The sequence below is a fragment of the Gobio gobio genome, assembly GCF_949357685.1.
Source record: "Gobio gobio genome assembly, chromosome: 16".
Taxonomy (NCBI): domain Eukaryota; kingdom Metazoa; phylum Chordata; class Actinopteri; order Cypriniformes; family Gobionidae; genus Gobio; species Gobio gobio.
This window is the reverse complement of record NC_137109.1, coordinates 45821060-45845915: the sequence shown is the minus strand read 5'-3', so window position 1 is coordinate 45845915 and position 24856 is coordinate 45821060. Positions and strand designations below refer to the sequence as shown.

General features: G+C 36.4%; 1 protein-coding gene across 2 annotated transcripts in view; it reads left to right on the top strand.

Moving 5' to 3' along the window:
• The first annotated feature begins 149 nt into the window (after positions 1 to 149).
• Positions 150 to 24856, top strand: part of LOC307139366 (uncharacterized protein) — a 25085-nt gene continuing 378 nt past the window's right edge. The window contains exons 1-7 of one of the 2 annotated variants that reach the window (XM_079838302.1): positions 211 to 290; positions 495 to 529; positions 4078 to 4458; positions 12534 to 12681; positions 14033 to 14123; positions 15891 to 16164; positions 24679 to 24856. The exon at positions 24679 to 24856 is cut by the window's right edge and continues 372 nt beyond it. In XM_079838302.1, the coding sequence (XP_079694428.1) occupies positions 4278 to 4458; positions 12534 to 12681; positions 14033 to 14123; positions 15891 to 16164; positions 24679 to 24827 (843 nt within the window). In that variant the 5' untranslated portion in view covers positions 211 to 290; positions 495 to 529; positions 4078 to 4277 and the 3' untranslated portion in view covers positions 24828 to 24856. Of the gene's footprint in view, positions 291 to 494; positions 530 to 4077; positions 4459 to 12533; positions 12682 to 14032; positions 14124 to 15890; positions 16165 to 24678 lie in introns of both variants that reach the window. The other variant, XM_079838301.1, reaches the window with a different exon arrangement.

Here is a 24856-nt window from a genome sequence, read left to right as displayed (position 1 = left end):
CCATTTTCTATATCAACATCAGTCCAATCTGGTGATTTGGCCATTCAAATGAAGCTGTTTTTGTTATGCCAATGAAGCACATTGAAACAGATAGAGAGGGAGGAGACAAGGAAGGAGAGTAGAAGGAAGTCTAAAAGAGGGAGGGAGAAAGAATGCAATGATGTCACACTAGTGCACTCAAATACAAAAGCAGCCGAGAGAAAGAAACACACACACACACACACACACACACACATGCTGCTGCCTGTTTCACTAACACAACTCCACGGCACACTTCTCCAGCTCTGAATGTGAGTACTAGTACACTTTTCTCTCTTTCTCAGCAGACTTTCTCAGCGCTCAGCTGTCTCTTTGTCCTCATCTTTACAGCTTTTTCATTCTCTTATCTCTCTGTATCCTCTCTCTCACACTCTATCATGTGCTGAAGAACAGATGAGTTACAGAGCTCCTGATCTGCCTAACGGCTGCTTTCTCTCTTGCTTTGTTTCTTTTAGTTGCTCTTTTGCCAACTTCCAGAGTCTTTTGTGCCGTGAGTCTTTGTGTAAACGTCTCAGTCTCAGGCTGTGTCTATTGTCCCTCCTTAACATGCCCAAATTCAAAGTCTTCTCTGATGCATCCTCACAGTTTTAACATGTTATTTCAGCTGCATTCTAACCTTTCGTGCTCAGATTGTTGGTTTTGCTTGAGTAAACTCAAAGTTGCTGTGCTTGCTCCATATCACTCTAATTAAAAAGCACAGATGTTTATTAATTTATTGCTGCTTTGTTTGTTCTGAATGGCTTTGTTGGTTGTTTGGTGTGGAAACATGCCTGACCTGGTGCATGATTGGTTTTGAATACAGAGAGACTCTTTGTTTGAGAAATGTTAGGATTAAATTCTGGCAGAGAGAAATAAAGAAAAGAGAGAGAGTTAAGGACTGAAATGCTGTATAATCTGTGTAAACAGCAACAGAGATGGAGCTACTGAAAGAGAAACAACTAAATCAAGTGAACGATGGAGAGAAATATAGATGTTCATTTAGTTAAAGTCAACAGAAAGAGGAAAAACACACACAGGGCTCTGGAATAAAACCCCACAAACCCCGGCCTAAAACATCCAAACTTACAGCTGCTCAGAGGAACATTTGCCCAAACAATCTCCTCCCACAGAGAAGAAAATCACAACGAGAATCACTTGTAATATGCGAATCGCTTCTTCTAGACAGCGTGAGATTAATAGAGTGTCGTAATCTCTATGACCACTAGAGCTTCAGATAAGATCTCAGCAGTGTCTCAAACTGCACCGCTCACTAGAATCAGTGTTCAGAAGTCTCTCCATATGGGTTCAATTCAAATATTGAAATGCGTCATCGGAACAAAAACAAATTCATGTCATACCCTCAATGTGTACCTGAGAGGGTTCAGAATTCAATTATGAGGTCACAGCCAGACTTCTGCATCTTACAAAATGACAAACATGTCAAAATGACTCAGTCAAACATGTTTTACACACATAAATACGATGACCTTTAAATGACATAAATACCAACCATTTTTCTCACGGTTACTTCATTGACCTTCAAAAAAAGTCAAAATAGGTTATCTATTCTATAGGGGTTTACTTTGTTTTATGGTTTTCATGTCACGTGACAATAAAACTTGTTGGTCTTGCCACACTGACATTGATTTTGGTGTATAAATGCTTTTAAATTATTACAAATATATAAAAAAAAAAATACTGCTTTTTTTTTTTTTTAAGAAATTATAATAAGACTATGACTAACTACTTAACTTTCCAAAAACAATTCTGCCTTTTAATGAGACTTTTTTTGAACAATATACAGATATAGCACTTCTGATCGTGTAAAGTATATTATATGGTTTTTTATTCAGGAATTAAAATTTTTAAAACATATTCATCATTGCCGAGGTATATTCAGGTTATTTTGGTTCTGCTGGGACAAAACGAGAAGAATCTAGATACACTCAAAAATTATTTACAATTTATTTTTGTTTAGTTGGGTCAACAACACAGTTTAATTGGTTTAGGTTGGTTGGGTGAATTTACCCGAGTATGTTTAAAGCTGCTGTCCGTAACTTTTTTTGTGTTCAAGATTTACAAAAAATATATAATGAGAATGTACAACATGAATCCATTTTCCAAACCGTGTATTTCTCTTACCCTGAATCATTATGGTACACTTATAATAAGTGTTTATATTGGGACTACTTCAGGCCGGTCTGGTAGTAACCACTGCGGAGGAGCACAGTCCCTGCGTGACTCGCCATAGACATAAGCAGAGAGAAGTAGATCCGGCTGCAATGTTCTTCCGCAAGACGCATGCAGTTCTGTTTATTAACCGCTAGAGCGCAAAAAGTTACGGACTGCAGCTTTAAACTAACTTAATTACATTAGTCAAAATAAATTTTAAGTTGGTCGAACTTAATTTTCTTATGTTAAAACAAGCAGTTTCATTCATTAGTATACACAATGTAACAAACAAATAAGAAAAGACTGGTGTCAGTATTGACATTAGCAGTCAGTAGCACAGGCGCCACTCTTCTGCATAATGGTAACCACAAAAATTCAAAACCATTACAGAAACTCCTCTAAATGTCCCACATAACATTAAACACTAGCATAAACTGCATCTTTCCCTTTACTGAAAAACACTTAAAAGAACACTTTAATCCCTACATTTACTCTCCTAATGCAGTCCCTTGCAGAGCATGCTGGGAACTACAGATCCACTGCCCAGTTAGTTATGTCAACAAAAATGATTCATGTAGTTTTAACACAAATGAGTTAAGCAAACTTCTGTTTTAAACATATTACACTGTGCAATTATTTTCATGATTTGTTATCACAAATTTGTATCTTTTGTCAAATCAACTTAGATAATTATTGTGGTTCAGATAACATCATATTTCGAGTTTCTATTTATTAAACCAATCTCCTTCATTGTATTAACTCAAATTTTTTATTTCGATGAACTCAAAATTAAGGCAAACAGGTAACGTACTTTTTTAAGTTAAACCAACAATATTTTTTGCAGTGTACGTTGACTGAACACAATTAAATTAAGTTGTGAGAATGTTAAAAAAAATAATGTTACTTTAGCTAATTTTGATCAATTAAGCTGAACAAGAGGCAAAAACTAATATTTTTTGAGTGTAGAAGATTTAGAGAAAATCCTCTGTGTTGCTTAATAACTGAGAAATTAAGAGATCTAATTTGGGATTTTTCTTTCCTGGGTCAATATGAATTTATCAAAGATCTTCCAAGAAAAAACTTCTCAAAACAAAATAGCAACATCTGAGAGATTCATTAAGCCCCCTATATGAAAGAGAAATAAAACTGCACTGTAAAAAAAGAACAGTTGACATAACTTAAAATTGTAAGGCAACTTGCTCCACAGCGTTTTTGTGTTTACTCAACTTTTACATAAAGTAGTTCACTCAACTCAAATAACTGAGTAAGGTCATATGTCTCCCAATTTAAGATCTTTTGTTCAGCTGATTGAGTTTTTATCGTTTTTCTTTTTGATTTTGTGTTGAAAATTGTTAATATTTTGTCACCATCATGGTGATCAGTGTTTTCTTTAGTTGGGCAGTTTGACGACTTTTTAATGTTAGTGTTTCTCTGGCTCCTGAATAAGAATATAATCATTGTGTAGTGGTTTAATTCACAGATTTTATGACTGAGTTTAATATGAGCAATGTACTATTAACTTTGTTTTACTGTGATTCTAGAAAAGATACAGCACAGTTTTAATCAGAAAAGCTGAATAAGGTTTAAAACCGATTGTACATTAAGCATTTTTACCTCCTGTGAGATTTACTCCCACAGATATCAAGATTCAATTAATTGTCCAGTTAACTAAAACATAATCATTAGCCTAAATTCTTTCTCTGCTCTCTTCTGCTCTCTTAAGAAAAAGGAAATTAAGAGTGGGAAGCATAAATGTTTTACGAATTAAATCAGGATGAATTCATGCGGAGATATAAAGGAGTCACCCATTAAGAAGGGCTGAACAAAAATGGCAACAGATGCTGATGTCTTTCTTTACCTCCTCCCATTTCTCTCCCTCTCTTTCAGACTGAAATCACATGGCCAGAGTGTGGGACAGGAACGAACTCGGCAGCAGGATCTAAAATGCCAATCTCTTGAAGATAGAGGGAGCTTTTGTTTGAGGAAAGGGCAATAAGAATTGCAAAAAAGGAGCTGGACTCTTCAGAGAGTGATTTTGTACACCAGTACACTTATTCAACAGCCTACAACACACACACAGAACCAACATGCTGCAGCAAATCCTAGCTGACATGTACATCGACCCTGATGTCCTAGAGGCCCTGAATGATGAACAGAAGAAGATCCTGTTCATCAAAATGAGAGAGGAACAAGTCAGGCGCTGGAAGGAGCGGGACGAGAAGGAGGGCAAGGAGGAGATAAAAAAAGACAAGCTCCGGCAAAAGAAAGGTATGAACTCACACCCTTTCTAAAATTACTGCCACATCTGTCATTCTGTGAGGAGACAAAAACTATTTACAGAACAGCTAAATATGCTTTTGTGTGTGTCTGACAGCGTCACAATTGGACCTCACAGACCCAGTCGGGTACATATTGAGCGCATGCGGCGACAAACTTTCTTTTGTCCCGATGACGTGTTTTGTTGTTGGTTTGAAACTTGGTTGTTAAATCCAGACAATTGGTGGATGAAACATTGATTGGAATTTATACAAAGTGTACACAAAAAGAAAGGCATTTTACGAAACAAAACTTAATGAAGTGGTAAAAAATCATGTCTCCCAACATACACTCAAAAAAAATTTTTTATGTCAACAGGTTCCCCGTAATTGGGTTATGTTGAATTTAATTAACATTGTTTATTTCAGTAAACTTACATTTTTTTACGTAAGGTTAATTCAATGCCATTTAGTTAAATCAGGTTAGTCTTAATTTTGTCCAAAATTATTCAATTGAATTATTCTAAAATGAATATAAAAAACAAAACAAGTAATCCAGTGTAACTGATTATTTTTTACTTAGTGAAATGTATTTTTTACAACATTTACAAAACCTTTTTCAAGGTCTTATTGGCTAGCCAGAAGATGGTTTTATTACATCCATGGCATGCCCAAAGTACACTGAAAAAAATGATTCGTTGAATTTACTAAAAAATTTTATCGTAAGTGATCGCAATCAATTTATTTGATCTCAATTTAAACAAAAACACATGCAATTCCCATAAAACCAATTCATTTTTTAAAAAATTTAAATAAAAAAACGAAATTTAAATTATTTAAACAAGCACAAATTAATTATGCTTAATTTAATTGGGCCATAATAATTTTTTTCAGTGTAGTTGTTTTTTATTATTAAAACAACTTTAATTGTTATCAGCAGGTCCTCACCCCAAGCACATGCTCTACACTTCACCAAAACACTAACAAAACAAAAACTTTTAAATACCAAACATTAGGCATTAAAAAGTCTCTCAATTTTCTCATCTTGTTAAAAACGCATTAAATAGCACTTTATTTAAACATTTACTCTCCGAATTCAGCCCCTTTGCAAAGCATGATGGGAAGTGAAAATCCTCTTTGATTGGGTTACTATGATTTCAAAATGAAAACATCAAGTCATGTCAAAGTTTAACGGTTTTAAGTCAGTTTAACATGAATCAATAACATTTGAACCAGAAACCTGATATAATTGAGTTAAATCAAGATGAATTGCTTAAGTAAAGTGAACAGCAATCCATTCCCCAGCCTCTTATGACGTATCTATCTTACTCAATGCTGTTCACTTTCATAATCAAACATAGATTAAATTAAACCAAAGTTTAAACAAACAATAGTATAATATTTAAACATAAATACGTTTCCTTTAATGGCTACAACACGTTTAATTAGTTGAATTGAACTCTGTGAAGATTTTGAAGTGATTCTATGCATTCACACAGCAGCAGCAGCAGCCCTGAGTATAGTTCAGTTCTGTTAGGAGAGAGAAACACACTGGTCTTCACACACACTTCAGGTATTAAACATGCCTGACCTGGTGCACGATTGGTTTTGAATACAGAGAGACTCTTTGTTTGAGAAATGTTAGTGAAGTAGGATTAATTTCTGGCAGAGAGAAATAAAGAAAAGCGAGAGAGTTAAGGACTGAAATGCTGTATAATCTGTGTAAACAGCAACAGAGATGGAGCTACTGAAAGAGAAACAACTAAATCAAGTGAACGATGGAGAGAAATATAGATGTTCATTTAGTTAAAGTCAACAGAGAGAGGAAAAACACACACAGGGCTCTGGAATAAAACAGGCCGCTATTGAACAGCCGTCTGGATCACAAACCCCGGCCTAAAACATCCAAACTTACAGCTGCTCAGAGGAACATTTGCCCAAACAATCTCCTCCCACAGAGAAGAAAATCACAACGAGAATCACTTGTAATATGCGAATCACTTCTTCTAGACAGCGTGAGATTAAAAGAGTGTCGTAATCTCAAGTGTGACTCCACTAGCTTCAGATAAGATCTCAGCAGTGTCTCAAACTGCTCAATTCAACGGATATGCGTCATCGGAACCAAAGAAATATGCTAGATATGTGTCATATGCTAAATATAGCGTAAATGATTCAGTCAAATTCAGTTAAATCATCAAAAGTCAATACCAAAGATTTTTCCTCAGGGTTATTGACCTTTAAAAAAAAAGTACAGGTGACAGGTCACGCCACGGTGTTTGTTATTAATTACTCATTCTTTTGTGTATGATATCACAATTGGACTTCACAGACCCAGTCTGCTATACATCGAGTGTATGAGGCAACAATTTTTCTTTTTTTTCAGATGACATGTTTCAATAGTTGAATTGAGCCGTATGGAGAAGCTTTTGAAGAGTGATCTACATTCACACAGCAGTTCAGTTCTGTTAGGAGAGAGAAATACACTGGTGTTCACACACAGCTCAGGTGTTCAACAGAGTGGCAATCGCTTTATATAAACATTTTTTTAAAGCAAATTAATTTAAATATTTTTATTATATTTTTATATTTTATATATTTTCATTAATTGGCTTCCTAATCTTTCTCCTCCAATATATCGTCATTTGATTTTCCATTTTATAGCGACTGGTAGGGTTTGAGTTTTCAATATTTTATATAATAGTCCACATACAATTACCTTTACATTTTTGGGTTAGGGTTTATAATAAAATATATTCTATTAAAGAACATATCTCCAATTGTCTTACCCCGTCAAATAGCTCAAACAAAGCAAACACGTCAAATTTGATTGATATTCTGTAATTATACACTCTAAAAAATGCTGGGTTAAAAATAACCTAAGTTGGGTTGAAAATCGATTGGGTTGTTTTAAGCAAAAGGTTATTTTTAACCCAGCATTTTTTAGAGTGTATCATTAGAATTTATAGATTATATATTTTGAGAGTGAAATTCAGTTAATATGTGCTGCATAAACAGAGCCATTTATTTAAAATGCTAAAACATCTTTTAAATGCTAGAAAATGTACACAAAGGTGTCTTTTTAAAATGTTTAATTCACCCCCCACTGTTCTTGCTTTTGCAGTAGCACATCATGTTACCATCAAGCAAACAACAGTGAGTTTGGTGATATAGTTGCCTAATAAAGAGCTTCACTTACATAAGGGATGCTGAACAAAAAAAATACAATGATTTACACTACCCTAGATTTTTAATGTTTTTTTATAAGAAGTCTCAAGAAACATTTCTGATTATTACCACCAATGTTGTAAAGAGTTGTGGTAACCATGATACTTTTTTAGGATTGTTTGATGTATATAAAGTTCAAAAGAACTGCATTTATTTGAAATAAAAATCTTTTGTAACTTTAGAAATGTCTTTAGAAATTATCAGTTTCTTTCACATATAAAATCTTACTGACCCCATATTTCTGAATGGTGAACTGACAGTGCAGCCACGTTATTTAGTGAGATCAACCCTTGCTGTGTGAAAGTAGCCGATCAGAAACAAATGATCACTTTTATTAAATCTACTTACCCTTTTACACAAGTACAACTATTCAAAAGCAGCACGTTATGAGGAATTCAAAATAATTCTTATATCACACCCTCACTGGTGTAACAGGAAAATCAATACCTATGCAAAACGATATAACACCATTTCAAGGTGAGCACATATTCTTAAGGCCAAAGGAAAGGAAGTGACCTAAAAGAGTCATATAACATGACCACAGAGACATCCTGCAGCTGCAGGGGCGAAACCAGCTTTTCAACACTGGCCTTGCACAACAACACAATACTCACATGCAAACCACTTTGTAGCAGATTACTGTTTATCTCCATAGCATCAGCATTCAAGTAGTTGAGCCTTTTTTTTTTTTTTAGATCTAACCCCTGTAATGCTGAGGGGCCAGTCTTTGTAAATTCCTCTAAACATTTCAGGGCTTTCGAACACTTCAATGCCTGAGGATGTGTTTTACAAAAGATTTGGGCATGGAATGTTTTTGTGAAAACAGAAGACATGCACAAACAGAGCAACCTGAGAGAGAGAGAGAGTGAGAAAAAAGAGGCCGATAATATGGTTTGCAAATGACGGTATGAGGAAAAAACTCTGACAAGAGTTTGCATGAAATGGCATAAATATACATGGAATGTCAAAACATCAGATGCTTGTAACTCCTGCATGCGAGAACTTGAACCCAAGGCTGGGAAAAAAAACATTCACAATCATGTGCTGATGACGATGGAATCCAACCCAACAGGAATTGACGGTTAAGGGAGCATTTTCTTAGGGCCGTTAATGTCCTCATAAGCGTTCCTATCAATAGCTCTGGTTTCTCTGCCAGCTGTTTCTCATCCCCTCAAGTCACATGGGCTACATGTGACACAAGGCCTTTGTGATGTGTGTTTTCTGCACAAAAGCGAGGCGCTGTGTCGTGCAGTAACTCTCATTAATTAACTTCAGTGTGACATGAACACAGTCAAATCTCTTTCTGTACTCTTTTGATTTTCGCCCCGCGGACGCACAGCTGACAGGGTTCACAGTTCATGTCAATGGCAGCATTGTGAACCGCAGCTGTGCCGCTCTTTCTCTCGCTCAGCACTTTGTGGCTGGTTTCAGTCATCTCAGCTGATACTGTGTGTCAGCTCTGCGTCAGGGGTAGTCGAGATAAATACTGTTGTTGAAGTTTCTGTTGGCAGTTGTTTCTGTACACATGCAGACACAGAAAACGACAAGCTATTGCTGGAACTTTGTACCTGAGACTCGTTTGACAAATTACTAATGAGATCTCTTTAATATGTCAATCCTTCCCTCTAAAACAATTTCGAGGTGCGGTCTAGACTTAAGCCTGTGAAGACACCTAATACACGTCCATGAATATTAGTAACAGGATGTGATGTCACACTCCAGGATTGTTTTTTGATCAATAATAGAACACACACAATCTACTCTAGTGACACTTTAAACTCTTTAAAACCATTTCCTCCCTGTTTGATTTTCATCCATAAAGTCAATCCGTGAAATAGATCATCAGTTGGTTGAATGTCTTTATGCAGTGCAAGTTCAGAGTTCATCAAACCTGAACTTTTATATGAGCATATGCTTGCATTTACACTCTTGCACGTATTATTGGAAGTGAACATGAAATCTAATGTGACAGTACCTTTAGTCTAATTTTCTTTCAGTAGTCTTGTTTCAGAAATGATCTCAAACTGTGCTCTCATATCCCAAGACACCAAAGTATGCAATCCAATCTGAACACATTTTCAAGGTCCCTCACTAGTGTCCACAACAACATTGGAAGACCTAACCTTTCCAGCAGTCAGTGATTTATGGACAACAAAGTAAAAAAATTTTTACTTACAAAATGTCTACCTGACCAAATATTTTAGACCTTGGCATAAGTAGAAAAACTTATATTTATAAAATGTATAAAAACATGATCACAGAGTTAGAGGATCTTATTATTTTGCATTACTTTTCCCGATCTTGAAATCACACTTATATCTAGGTTTTCAATAGACCCTTTTCACAGACTGTGATGGCGCGTTTTAACGGTCATCAATAACGTAAATCCTGCAGCGTTTTTTGTATTTTCTTTAATGTATGTACATAACACTAATACTTTGTATTTTGTTACTTTTGCATCAAATTACAACAAAAAACACAAGTTAGCGCTGCTGTGAGGGTGTTTCTAATACAGCGTCTATGGGAGTGATGGTAAAAATGAACATATTTCTCTCGTTTGACTGCCGTTATCAATCTCACTCTATTTTTCCCTCTTTTTGAAAGTTGTAAAATCACTATTGTGGCATTTCTCTTTTGCTATTTGAGCAAATGGGCACACACAAAAATATTGAATGTATTCTCTCATTCACAGCTATAATATTTAACCCAACTATGACAACTTCCGCTCTGAGAAACCCAGAAATGTGAAAAGTGTCTATGCTCTGGAAATCCTGGTTCTTCAAAGAGGGTTTAAAATAAAAATATCTTGATTTATAGTTGTTTTAACTTAACTTAATGCATGTTTTGTCTCATTTTAAATGATTTCATGCCACCCTAAAGGCCCCTTTAGGAGTTTGTGGATCAACAATAATCTCACTTGTGCCTATTAAGCAGTTTAAATGGACAATTTACAAAAAATAAAAATAAGACCGTCAGAATTTCTCACCCTCGTTCCAAACCTGTATGACTTCCTTTCTTCTGTGGAACACAAAAGAAGATTGAGAGATATTTGAATAATTACTTCTATTGTCATACAGGTTTGTAATGGCTTGAGGGTGAGTGAATGATGACACTTTTTATTTAATTTTTCAAGAACTGACAAGGAGAAAAAAGTAAAGAAAGAGGAACTTCCAAGCCAAACGTCTTCTCTTGGATGTTATAAACACAAATGTTTTAATTCTGATTACATAAAAAAGCTCAACTATTGATGCGGGTTATGTTCCTTTACTCGGTTTAGCTCTAATTTCTCTGGTCGCATTAAGCCCTGTGCAGCTCAAGTGGAGTCAAAGTGCGTTAAGAAACGCTCCTCAAGAAAACATATCCATCATCAAGCTGTTACGTCACCTTTCAAATACAAATTATGTTTGAACCCAGAGACCTAGGCTACAAGCAATACACAAACAAACAGACAGATCTAACCATTAGCATGACAAAGCACCTCCTAAAGATGTGTGCCAGTTCCATATTATCTAACTTGCATAGTTTCAGCTGCACATACAGAACATTTCTGAGATTTCTAACTGAAACCTTCTCTAAATTCGTCCCTGCATGGATGAGAAGAAGCCATCTGATCTGCCTCGCTCTTAAACGTAACGTGGCTTCTGTCGACCTGGAGAACTGGTTCCTTATGTAACCCTTTCTGAAGGAGCTGGAGGGTGTTAGGTTTTCTCTTACGCGCATGCAAAATAAAGGAAAAGACAAAACAGATCGTCCCCTGCTGGAACAAACCGTTTCACGCTTGGAAATTCTTGACATTTCTCTCTCTAATTCCCACAGTGGTATTCGTGGTATTACAATGTACTTTTCGATTATGCAGTTAGGTGAAGTACGATCCGCACAAGGATCCTCTTTGTGTGCCTACAGTATTATGTAAGCACCGCATTTCAGTTGATCACACTTCATTTCATGCCTTCAAACATTTTGTGTAATCGGAGAAGGTTAAATCACACTGAAATAATGATGAGGGTGACTGGCAAAGAGTCACAGCTTTTGAGGGTTGGTGCAAGTGTCTGTAAGGTGATAATACAATCCTGACGAACACTGGCATTGACATCTACAGACTGAATGACACGTTTCTAATCCAGAGTGGAGGAACTAGTCTACTCTACTCACTACTCTACAGTATACAGGATCAATTTCACTCTATGTCACAGCGCCCTCTGTCTGTGAAAAGGACATACTACATGTAATCATGGAAATCAAGGGATCAGGGTTTGTAGTTCTATGGCTATCACCAGACCAAGCTCAATTTAAGATTGAACATTGGTCTGGGGAGTCAAGAGGCGTGATAAACGAGCATAAATTAAATGACTATGTACGCAATTGGATGCTCCTTCAACCAATCAGACCACAAGAGGCGTGATCAACGGGAATCGATCCATCGCTTCTCTATCCGTCATCGTGTTAAACCCGCCAATGGTGCCAGGGGGATAAGCCAGTCTGTGATTGGTTCCCGCAAAAGTGTAACAGAAGCAGTAGAAATTAACGTACAGGTTTCCAGACTGAGTTGCAGGGCGAAATCCAATCGCCGACAGATCGGGCCCAGTCTAGGTTTGTAGAGTTCCCCCCAAAAAATTGCGGCAGAATACGATTTCAAAAGACCGTCATATGCTTTACGCTGGTGATTCCAAACCTTGACACTTTTGGGTAGAAAAAATATCGAATTAACATAATATGACAAGCTATTAAACCTCAAAATCAAATAGCAACTAAATGTGAACTGTTGTGCATCTTTTAGTCTTTGTAACTTAATTGTTTCTGTGTTGCTCATTTATTTATTGATTCTGATATTGATTTTCTTGACATGCATCATTTTGTCCTCAGGTCCTTGTAAAAGTGTAAGCTGGCGGCTAGGCAGTGACGGCGACGTGCATGTGTGTGTTATCGGGGAAACAGATGAGCTCAAATCTGCAAAATTCATCCTGTCCGAGCTCAGGAACAAGACAGCAGACGACCCCAGCAATATCAACAGGTACAACGGCTTCCATAATGCACTATTGAGGGGATTACAGTTGATTTATTTACATAAAATATACGGTTGCAGCATGTAAGAGTAAAAATATTTATAAAGTTGCAAAAAAAGTATATTTCAAATAAATTCTTCTATTCATTAAAGAATCCTGGAAAAAAATATGACAGTTTCAACAAAAACATGAAGCAGTGCAACAATTTTCAACATTGATAATAAGAAATGTTTCTTATTAGAATGATTTCTGAAGGATCACGTGACACTAAAGACTGGAGTAGTGATGCTGAAAATTCAGCTTTAGGAATAAATTACATTTTGCAATATATTAAAATAGTAAAGGTTATCATATTTAACCATTTTACTTTGATCAGATGCAGCCTTGGTGAGCATAAGAGACTTCTTTAAAAAGAAACATGTTAAAAAATCTAGTGCATATGGGAAATGTAGTTGCATTTTAATGGTCATTAAAGGAATGCTCATTTTCCAACTGCCCTAGAGTTAAACAGTCTGGCTGTAGCACTTTTAGCATAACTTAGCATAGATGATTGAATCTGATTAGACCGTTAGCATCTCACTCAAAAAAGGACCAAAGAGTTTCAATATTTTTCCTATTTAAAACTTGACTCTTCTGTAGTTACATCGTGTACTAAGACCGACGGAAAATTAAAAGTTGCGATTTTCAAGCCAGATATGGCTAGAAAACTCTTTGCTCATTTTTGGGCGAGATGCTAACGGTCTAATCAGATTCAATGATCTATGCTAAGCTATGCTAAAAGTGCTACTGCCAGACCCGGAGATCGGCTGAATGGATTCGAAAACGGTAAAACTCAACAGTTTAACTATAGGGGAGCTGGAAAAAAATAGTGGAGTGTTCCTTTAAAATATCTTATAGCTGAATACCACAGTAGACCAATCAGAGTCAAGTATTCCAGAGAGCTATAAACCACAATAATATCAGCAGGTAGAAATACATAATAACCAATAAACTGCAGGTAAAAATATAGTCTACAAAAAATATTTAGTCTATTCACTGTTAGAAAGACTCATAGGGTTCCTTCACTCAATTTTAAACAATCCTTTATGCAAAAAAGGTTCTATATTTTTTTTACTGATGTTTCGAGTTGTTTATTTAATTAAAATAAAAAATTAATTAAAACAAAACAAATTAATAAAAACTATATCCAAAACAAATGATCCCATGATGGGAACGCCTAAAAGGTTCTGTATATAAGATGAAGCGCCTGACAGAAAAGGTTCTGTATAGGTTCTACCTCAAATACAAACATTATTGCAATGAATAGCAATCTAAATATTCAAAACAGAGAGATAAATGTGTGTTTTTCTTTGTTCTCAGAGCAAAAGCAGAATCTGTGAAAAGCAGCTTGATCAAACCCAACAGAGCACAACAAATCAGCACAGAACCAGGGATCCAGCTACTGCTCAAGGTGTGTGTTTATGTGTGTGTGTGTGTGTGTGTGTGTGTGTGTGTGTGTGTGTGTGTGTGTGTGTGTGTGTGTGTGTGTGTGTGTGTGTGTGTGTGTGTGTGTGTGTGTGTGTGTGTGTGTGTGTGTGTGTGTGTGTGTGTGTGTGTGTGTGTGTGTGTGTGTGTGTGTGTGTGTGTGTGTGTGTGTGTGTGTGTGTGTGTGTGTGTGTGTGTGTGTGTCTACATTGTGTACTAAATAATGTCTTAATTAAAATAAAGTAAATATTGGGGTACTTTAAGGCAGTGCGTCTTAATTGGTTTTGCTTCAGGACCAATGTTATATTGGACATAAAATGGCAACCCAACACAGTTCAAAAACTGTTTATCGAACAAAAATGACTGAAAGGTATTAAAATTACTATGAACCTCATTGGCCCAACAAAACGCTAAAATATTAATAACGTACAACATAGGCTGAATAGTAAAACGGATCATTAACAAAATTATTAGATAATATATTTTCTTTTACTCTGTGTATTTTTGAGGATCAGGCAATGTCACAACCTTTCCATGTTGGCATCTAATTTGAGTCCAACTTATACATTTGCATGTCCGTATTAGCTGTAAATTCCATTCACACTTTTAAAGGGATAGTTCACACAAATATGAAAATTCTGTCATTCATTACTCACACTCGTGACGTTACAAACCCGTAAGACTTCCGTTCATCTTCAGAACACAAATGAAGATATTTTTGATGAAATCTGAGCGATATCTGTCCCTCCATTGACAGCTACACAACTGACACTTTGACGCTTTGAGAAGTTCATAAAGAGATCGCAACACGACTAATCCATTTGAATTTAGCGGTTTAGTCAAAAATTTCTGATGATGAACAGCTTGAATTTAGGCTTTTATTCACATTCACATTATTTCACATAAACAAATTTGCGAGAACAAACCTCTCCAAACGTGCTGCATAACACGAGAATGAACCTCATTGGTTCTCTGCTATGTGAATAAAAGCCTAAATTAAATCTGTTCATCATCAGACAATTTTGACTAAACCGCTAAATTCATATGGATTAGTCGTGTTGCGATCTCTTTATGAACTTCTCAAAGCGTCAAAGTGTCAGTTGTGTAGATTAAACTTTTTACGATCTCTTTATGAACCTTTTGAAGCGTCAAAGTGTCAATGGAGGGACAGAAAGCTCTCAGATTTAATGAAAAAACATCTTTATTTGTGTTCTGAAGATGAACGAAAGTCTTTTGGGTGTCGAACGACATGACGGTGAGTAATTAATTCATTTTTGGGTGAACTATCCCTTTAAGGGCCCTCCAAAAAAAAAAATGGTTTCACAATTGTGGGTCACGAGGCAGCACATGAGAAGCACAAGGTTAGAGGATAGAGAACATCATTAGCTTGAAACAATAGACATTATTGGAAAGTCCCTAACTATGATAGAACGTGTGTGTGTGTGTGTGATCGGTATGTGTTCAACAGAGCGAGCATTCATGTGATTTGACATATGAATGTGCGTTTATGTGAAAAGATATTAATAATAAGAGCAGCAATAATAACAAGAGGATGGGTGTGTGTAGTTGGACTGGCCTAGCTCCCCTGAGCAGATGGTTTAGAGCCTGGGCAGAGAATTAAACGGTATCAGATGGCATCAGTGCCACAGTGCCAGAGGGAACGCACACACAACACTCCTCTCTTTGTGTCTCTGCATTTGTCAACTCCGATTTTATAAGTGTCTACAAATGAGTTTCATTCAATCTGCCCCAGAAACCAGAGGAGCTCAGCGATTCTACAACAGTCTCAGATGAGTCCAAGCAGGACAGCGGTTCTGATCAGTCAGCTGACGACAGCAGGGGCCAAACGGACGACTCGGACTCAGGCAGCGCGGAGGAGGACATGGGCCTTTACAGACCACATATGAGCACCAGAGAGACATCGGTAACAGACAGACTGAGAGAGATTCAACTGCACAGAGCAATGAAAGAGCAGCTGTCAATCAACAACAAGACACACCCACTGGGCACACCCACACCAGACAAAGGTGAGAGCGCAGAGGAATCTGAATTCATCCGTGGTATTATTTCAACAATAAACTGCAAAAACGTCACAGTGACAGCACAACATTATCAACATTTATCTGCATTCAATATAATATCAATTTCAATGGATATGCATATTGATTTTTGATTCCCAGGAGGTCAAACTAAACGTCTTTGAGCTCTTTTACAATTTATTTATTTTCTATAAAGTTTGTAATTATTTTTTGTTGTTTAATTCATTTTCTACGAGGCTTGTGACCAATATTTAAAGGGATAGTTCACCCAAAAATGAAAATTCTGTCATCATTTACTCACCCTCAACTTGTTCCAAACCTGTATGAGTTTCTTTGTTCTGCTGAACACAAAAGAAGATATTTAGAAGAATGTTTGTAACAAAGCAGAGAGAGAGCAACCATTGACTACCATAGTATTTTTTTTACCTACTATGGTAGTCAATGGTTGCTCTCTCTACTTGGTTACAAACATTCTTCTAAATATCTTCTTTTGTGTTCAGCAGAACAAAGAAACTCATACAGGTTTGGAACAAGTTGAGGGTGAGTAAATTATTTTTGGGTGAACTATCCCTTTAAGACATCTAAAATACATTTTGAAACCCTTAATTTGTGTAGTTTTTCAACTTTCAAGCAATGAACAATGAATAAACTAATATACCATGTTTTAAAATTAATAACACACACATACAGTATATATATATATATATATCAAACATTATACATATTTAATTAAATATATTATAGAAAATGAACAGATAATACAACATATAGTAATATATCATAGAGATAATATATCATAGAGTAAGAAAATAAAAAGATAATAAATGACCTCGTATAGTCTGACCTCCTGGGGATTAACTATCAACATTTATAAGGTTTATGGCATTAAATATGTATTAAATATGTATAATATTTGATATATATATATATATATATATATATATATATATATATATATATATATATATATATATATATATATATATATATATATATATATATATATATATATATATATATATATATATATATATATATTTAATTACATATATTATAGAAAATGAACAGATAATATAACAGTTAGTAATAGGCCTATATCATAGAGATAATATATCATAGAGTAAGAAAATAAAAAGATAATAAATTACCTCGTATAGTCTGACCTCCTGGGGATTAACTATAAACATTTATAAGGTTTATGGCATTAAATATGTATTAAATATGTATAATATTTGATATATATATATATATATATATATATATATATATATATATATATATATATATATATATATATATATATAATTACATATATTATAGAAAATGAACAGATAATATAACAGTTAGTAATAGGCCTATATCATAGAGATAATATATCATAGAGTAAGAAAATAAGGTTTATGGCAAATTCACATTAAAATAGGGACGTTCATGTTGTTGTTGTTGTAAATGGACAGCAAGCGCCATCTAGTGGACTTCTAGTATCATTATCACAACCAACATGAAGCACGAAAGGCCTGCGTGCGCCACCTGCAGGTCACACCAGTCACTGCAACACTTTCCTTTGTTTACCAGCTGTGGCTAATATTCACAAACAAGGAACTTTGCGCTGGTGTTTGCGTACTAAAATGCGTTCCTTGCAGACCAACACAAAAACTGCAACCAAACTTCTTTAGAAACTAAAAACAAACAAGAGTTTTAACAGGATTCGAGCATGTGAACGTACCTGTACCTGACTTTGGGTAGGTCAGGTGTTGGCCTGGTGTTGTTTGTGTAGTCACCTCAAATAATACTGCACATTTGAAGTCGATTTAGTTTTATGTGGGTACATGATGAATTGAGTGTGGGTCATGTGTGGGTTTGTGACTCAGTCTGTGCGTGCGCTGGAGCGGGAATTTGCGCTGATCCCACGTTTCCATGGCGACAGCAAACGCAGTCAGGGGGTCACGGCTGCAGGGAACGGCCAGAGAAACATCAACAGGAACTGCGGCTCAACTCATGAGCGAGAAAAAGAGAGAGACGTGACAAAACTAGATTGCTCCCATTATAATCAACACAGCTGTCTTGTTAGAAACAGAGCCGTTGGTAAGAATGGGCTAGTTTTTGCACGTGTTCCCGCTTGCGCCACTATCTCGACAAGTGACCGACGTCAAATATTTTTCCTTAAAGGTTCAGTGTGTAGTATTTATGAGGATCTATTGACAGAAATGCAATATAATAATATACATAACTATGTTTTCAGTGGTGTATAAAGACCTTACATAATACCGTTATGTTTTTATTACCTTCCAGGGCCATAACCACCATAGACATTGAGGGGGACAACTCCCCCCATAAATAAAAAATGTTTTTGAAAGAAGAAGGCTGAATTTATTTGATCAAAAATACAGTAAAACCACAAATATTAAGAAATATTAATACAATTTCCAATAGGCCTAGTTGTTTTTTATGAGAATGTATTGTAAAATGTAATTTATTTCTGTAAAAGCTGACTTTTCAGCATCATTTCTTCAGTAAGTGTCACATGATCCTTCAGAAATCATTTTAATATGCTGTATATTTTTCATATAATTTCTAAACTCTTTTCCACTATTTGAGCTGTATTCCATAAAATTACAGATGTCTAGATACTATAACCACTAGAAAGGCACCCTAAAACAGTCCACATTCTGCACTACATCCTAAGTCTTCTAGACCATAGTATTGTATATGGTCTGATTTTATGGTAGGTATTGAACTTAATGATATTAAACTATAGTGTATGGAAAAGAGAAATCAAAATTTGTATTTTAAAAAATTATAACCTGAAGAAGTATGCCAGTCATTCAGTTTGATACGCATTTCAATAAAACAATTCATATAAATCATATTTTGTATAAATGTTTAAGATTGCCCTGTGTATAATAAGCTTGTGGGTTTATGGTGAGGTGTGTTGCAGAACACTTTTTTGCCCCAGTCCACCCCCCACCTCAGTTTATTATACAAATATAATAATATTTGTTAAATAACAATTGTTTAAATTATTTTAACGTAATTACAAAATTGTAATTACTGTTCAGAATAGTGAAAGATTAGTGAATGTTAACATGATTGATAATAATGTGATTGTTGCAAACATCTCCGTAAAGATGTTCACACTGGCATGTCGTTTTTATTATATTATTATTTTTAAATAAAGAGGCGGGAGTGTTCAAAAACAGAGCAGGATTATGCTGGCCAAGTTCGTTTTTAAAAAAAAAAAATACATTCATAAAACAATGAATAGTAAGTTCTGTCATATTATATAGTTACTTTTACTGTTTTTTGCCGTGGTATCGTTTCAGTATCGGTATCACGCTATTTTAGTCTGGTATCGTATCGAAGTCATATGCTGTGTCCCAATTCGCCTACTTATACTATGTCCTAAAAGTATGTACTCTTTTTGTGAAGAAAAAGTACATACTTTTGAGTGTGTAGCAGAAGAGTATGCAAGCTTTGGGACATACTACTTCGTCATCTTTAACGGACTCTGTTGCTTAGTTACGTGCGTCCTGTCACCGTTTAAACTGCCCTGTCTATCATCGTCACAGTTCAAATCCTCCACATTCAATTTAATTTCCTACCGTATCGGAGAGAAATGTAGTAGCACGTTGATCTGCCATTCGTGGGTCTTTAATACAGAGACTCCTCTCATGTGTTTGCAAAGTTAATGGACAAACGTATCATTACAAAAGTTCACAATGCTGCTGCAGGTGAAATATAATGTGGCTAACATTGAATAAATATATTTTTGTCAGGTTAAATACTGATAATTGCTCACTCAAACCCCTTTATCTAATCCTCTCTAAGCGTAACCTTCATGTTTGTAGTTTTTTAACACTTTTTATCCGCGTTTGTAGTTCTGATCGAATCCTCGTCCATCTCGCAATGGGTTGTGGGTAATATCAGCCGTTAGAGTGCGCATCGATCTGCACTTCGAATTCTGATTGGAAATAGTGGACCATCCGGGAATCTTTGGAATACTCTTTTCAACATACTACGATTTGGGACATATTTTTTCGAATACTATTTAGTACGGATAGTATGCGAATTGGGACGCAGCGATAATTTTGGTATCGTGACAACACTATTTTGACAAGACATAAAGTGGTGATATCTAAGTGGCTGAGTAGTCTTCCCATTAAAGGGATAGTTCACCCAAAAACGAAAATTTGATGTTTATCTGCTTACCCCCAAGGCATCCAATATGTAGGTGTCTTTGTTTCTTCAGTAGAACACAAATGAAGATTTTTATCTCCAACCGTTGCAGTGTGATAGTCGTATAATGCATGTCAATGGGGTCTAATTCTATTAGAGTAAAAAAAACATGGACAGACAACTTCAAATTAAACTCTGCGGCTCGTGACGACACATTGATGTCTTACAGTTTTTCTCCATTGGTTTGGCTCATTTCTTGAAACAGAAATTACATTCTCAAAACAACATGGACAAATCTCCAAACCACTTGGCAATTGTTCACAACAGAATAGCATTTCTCATTCATTTCATCAAATTGCAAATGTCTAAGTACACGTCTCAATGTCTCAGTACATCTTTGCAAATTATTAAGTACAGTTAGCCTACATTTAGCACAGTATGCAAGTGAATAGATCTTGTTGAACTAAACTGATTGTTTGATTCTCAGTCTTATGGTCGTTCGCTCCAAAACGTATCAGCGTCATTTCATTGTATAAGTCATCACATGCACAATAGTCTGTTCAATTGTCAAAATTAGTCAAGAACATAATACCATGAATACCATATATGAATCCCTTGGAACATTTGATACATTTATTACAGCAATTGACAGTCAGGTGAAACTAGAACTTGACTAATGAAGGAGGACTTTCACACATCTCAGATGACCAATCATACAGTATGTTTAGTTACCTGACAGGTGCTGTCCATGACTGTGAAAGCTGCCAAACATGTATGTAAAGAGCTTGACCATGCAGGACCAGTACATGGAGGTTTCTGAACATGGAGGCACCTGGCCAAGTAAATTAACAAGGGCAACTGCCTGCTCGAGGAAGAGTGAGGATGAGAGAGTGAGGATGAGAGGGGAAGGGGGGGGGGGGTGAGAGGGGTAGAGAGAGGGGAAGAGAGGGGAATAGAGGGGAAGAGGGGGGAAGGAAGAGGTAGACCTGGAGTAGGATGTGGCCAAAGAAGACGGGGACCAAATTTATCAGATGCGATTCTACGGAGTACCCATGGGTTGACTATAGAGAGAGGCTGGACAGAGAATTCAGACCAACCTCAGCAGATATAAAAAAAACAAACCTTTGAAAATGCATGAATGAATCGAATGATTTTACAAATGTGGAGAGAAATAAATATGTTCATCAATATGCAGTACTGGTCTTGTGTGTACGGTTTGGTCAATATATTCATATACTTTACTCTAACAATATCTCTGAAAAAAATCAAACCCAGATTATATCATTAGAAAAGTAGAAATTTTACAACATTACAAGTGTTTACAGTAAGATTGAGAACAGCAGTGTGTGGATGGCCAGGAGGGTGAGGACGGTAATTTTCATTGTTTTTTGTACTCTGATTTGTTTTTTACATACTCTGATGTATGGAAGTTACTTTATGTGTGTGAATGATAATGGTTACAATTTCCTTGGCAGTATGAGAGCAATGTGTGATGTCAAACCTTGGAGGCTACTCTTACCCTAAAATCCTATTTCTTTCTTTTTTTTCAGTTTTATACACAATTGTATTCTGTTAGCTAGACAAAAATGAAGGACTGGGCTAAGACTGAAAGGTGGACATGAGGGATATTTCAATGGTCCTCTGCCATAGTGACAAAACATCTAAACATTTTGACTTGCAGTGCTTACACAATGCCAAAGGGACGAAGTATTTTGGGGGCACTGACTGTTTAAATGAGAAGGAAATTTAGTTTTGACACATGAGTGAACTGTTTTGGGAGAGGTATGAGCTTTTGCAGGTGAACCATGGTGTTGTGCCGAACCATCCACGTTATTTTGGCAAAAGCACCAAGAGTGTTGAGAACGTCCGGTCTGTTTCAAGAAATGAGCCAAAGCAATGAGAAGGATCTTTGCCATTTTGGTGGCACTGACTATTTAAATGGGAAAGGAATTTAGTTCTGAAGCATGAGTGAACAGTTTTGGGAGAGATATTAGCTTTTGCAAGTGAGCTATAGTGTTGTGCTGAACTGTAAGACAGTTTTGCCAAATGATCTTACAATTTTGAGAATGTAATTTCTGTTTCAAGAAATGAGCCAAACCAATGGAGAAAAACTGTAAGACACGAAGCGATCGGTTTCTGAGAGAAACCGAACGGTATTTATGCAATTATATCACCTCATATCAGACGAACGCTTCAGCTCTCAGACTGCCATCACTTCCCGAGAGTGAGGTCAAAATTCCGGCCGGGTCATAGATATATACATAGATACCTCATTAGTGCCTGCGTGGATCGCTCGAATGAGGAATCTACGTATACATATCTATGACCCGGCCATAGATATGTAATAGGTTATTTGGACTTATTTTAGATTATTCGGAACAGTGTATTTATTGCTGATGCCACATTGCAACTGGTTAGATGTTTTCAGTCATTATGGGAACAGTCTTGTGTTGCCGTGTCGTTGCTTTCAACTAAGAAATAAAGGTTGCGTCACGCGAATACAGGGAAAAAAACTGCAAGTAGAGGGCATAGTAAAGACCCCCATGTCAGTGTGGGAGAAAAAAAAGTGCTGGCAGAGAGTTGGTCTCACAGGAAAAGCGCGAAGGGGGTGGAACTCCAGGCTTAGACCCCTCAGGGAGAGTCTAAAAATACAGTTCTCCCCTGGCATCTCCCCTGAGTCTCACTCTCCACAGCATCTGTCTCTGAAGTCAACCACGGTCCCCACGACTGCCTCCCCCATCTCTCTGTGTCTCTGCCTCCTTCTACCTCAATCACCCCTTCACCTATTCCCTGACCACCTGTCTCCCCCCGTTTAACACATTCAAATTGAGTCATCACTCCCGTAGCCTTTACCCTCCGCCTCACTCTCGTGTTTTTTGTACTCTCTTCGTCCTTTACTTTCTTCCTCTCACTTTTTCTCTTTTGCCTGCTGTCGTTCTCCTTGCTTCTCCCTCTCGTGACCTCTAGACCTGCCTTGAGTGGGTGGAAAGGAGGATCGAGGGAGAGAGACAGGGAAAGAGAGAGAGAGACAGCTGTGGTTTTATTATAATCCCCCGGCGGGCTTGTGTCAGGGGTCTAACAGCTTTTTAAAGGCAGCAGTGATTTACAGACAGTCAAAGTCTCGTAATCATGAATTTGTGCTTGATTATTTCCTTAGTCTTGACCTCTTGCGAGGTCTTTGTGGCTCAGAACCAAAACCCAGGGATCATAGACACGCTCCGGGATAGACAGACACACACACACACACACACACACACACACACACACACACACACACATTATATATATATATATATATATATATATATATATATATATATATATATATATATATATATAGAGAGAGAGAGAGAGAGAGAGAGAGAGAGAGAGAGAGAGAGAGAGAGAGAGAGAGAGAGAGAGAGAGAGAGAGAGAGAGAGAGAGAGAGAGAGAGAGAGAGAGAGAGAGAGAGAGAGAGAGAGAGAGAGAGAGAGAGAGAGAGAGAGAGAGAGAGAGAGAGAGAGAGAGAGAGACAATTTAACAATCTACGTTATATATTTATATAGGTCGCACTTTAGTTTAGGGTCAAATTCTCACTATGACTTTTGTCTCAATAAACTCCTAATTATTTCTTATTAATAGTTATAAGGTAGTTGTTAAGTTTAGGTATTGGGATTAAGGGATGTAGAATATGTTCATGCAGAATAAGGTATTAATAAGTACTAATAAACAGTCAATATCCTTGTAAAATGTATGTCAATAGCAACTAGGTAATAGTGAGAATTGGACCCTAAACTAAAGTGTTACTACACTCTAAAAAACGCTGGGTTAAAAATAACCCAAGTTGGGTTGAAAATGGACTAACCCAGCAATTGGGTTGTTTTAACCCAGCGATTGGGTTGTTTTAAGCAAACATTTAACCCAACCGCTGGGTTAAAACAACCCAATTGCTGGGTTAGCATTTTTTAGAGTGTAAAGTGTAACACTTTAATTTAGGGTCCAATTTTTGCTATTAAGTTGCTTATGACATGTTATATGACGTATATTATTAATAAAAATAATAAAGTTAAATGTAACTATATATACGTTTGTGTGTGTGTGTGTGTGTGTTAATAAAATAACAGCTCAATAGAGATCTAATTCTACCCATATTAATCTAACCTGCAGTGTATTTTAACACTTAGTATAGTATCATGTTGTTAGCTTAGCAACATGCTAACATTGTATATATAATGCTGTCTATGTGGACAGTAGACAGCAAGCTCACTAGGTTTTTCAACAGAGTGCTTTGTTTCCATGTCTAATGATACAATCTTTCTTCTCTCTCTCTCTCTCTCTCTGTAAAGGAGTGATGGAAGAAAAGGATAGCAATCTGACGTTTGGCGGTCGTGTGGCTCAGCTCAGGAAGAACTTCAACACCACAAGTGCACCATGTGTCAAACCACCAATCCCCTGCAAGCCAGCTCACCTACTGACCTCGTCCTCTGTCAGATAAACAGGACTGCCACTCTGCACACCTGAAAA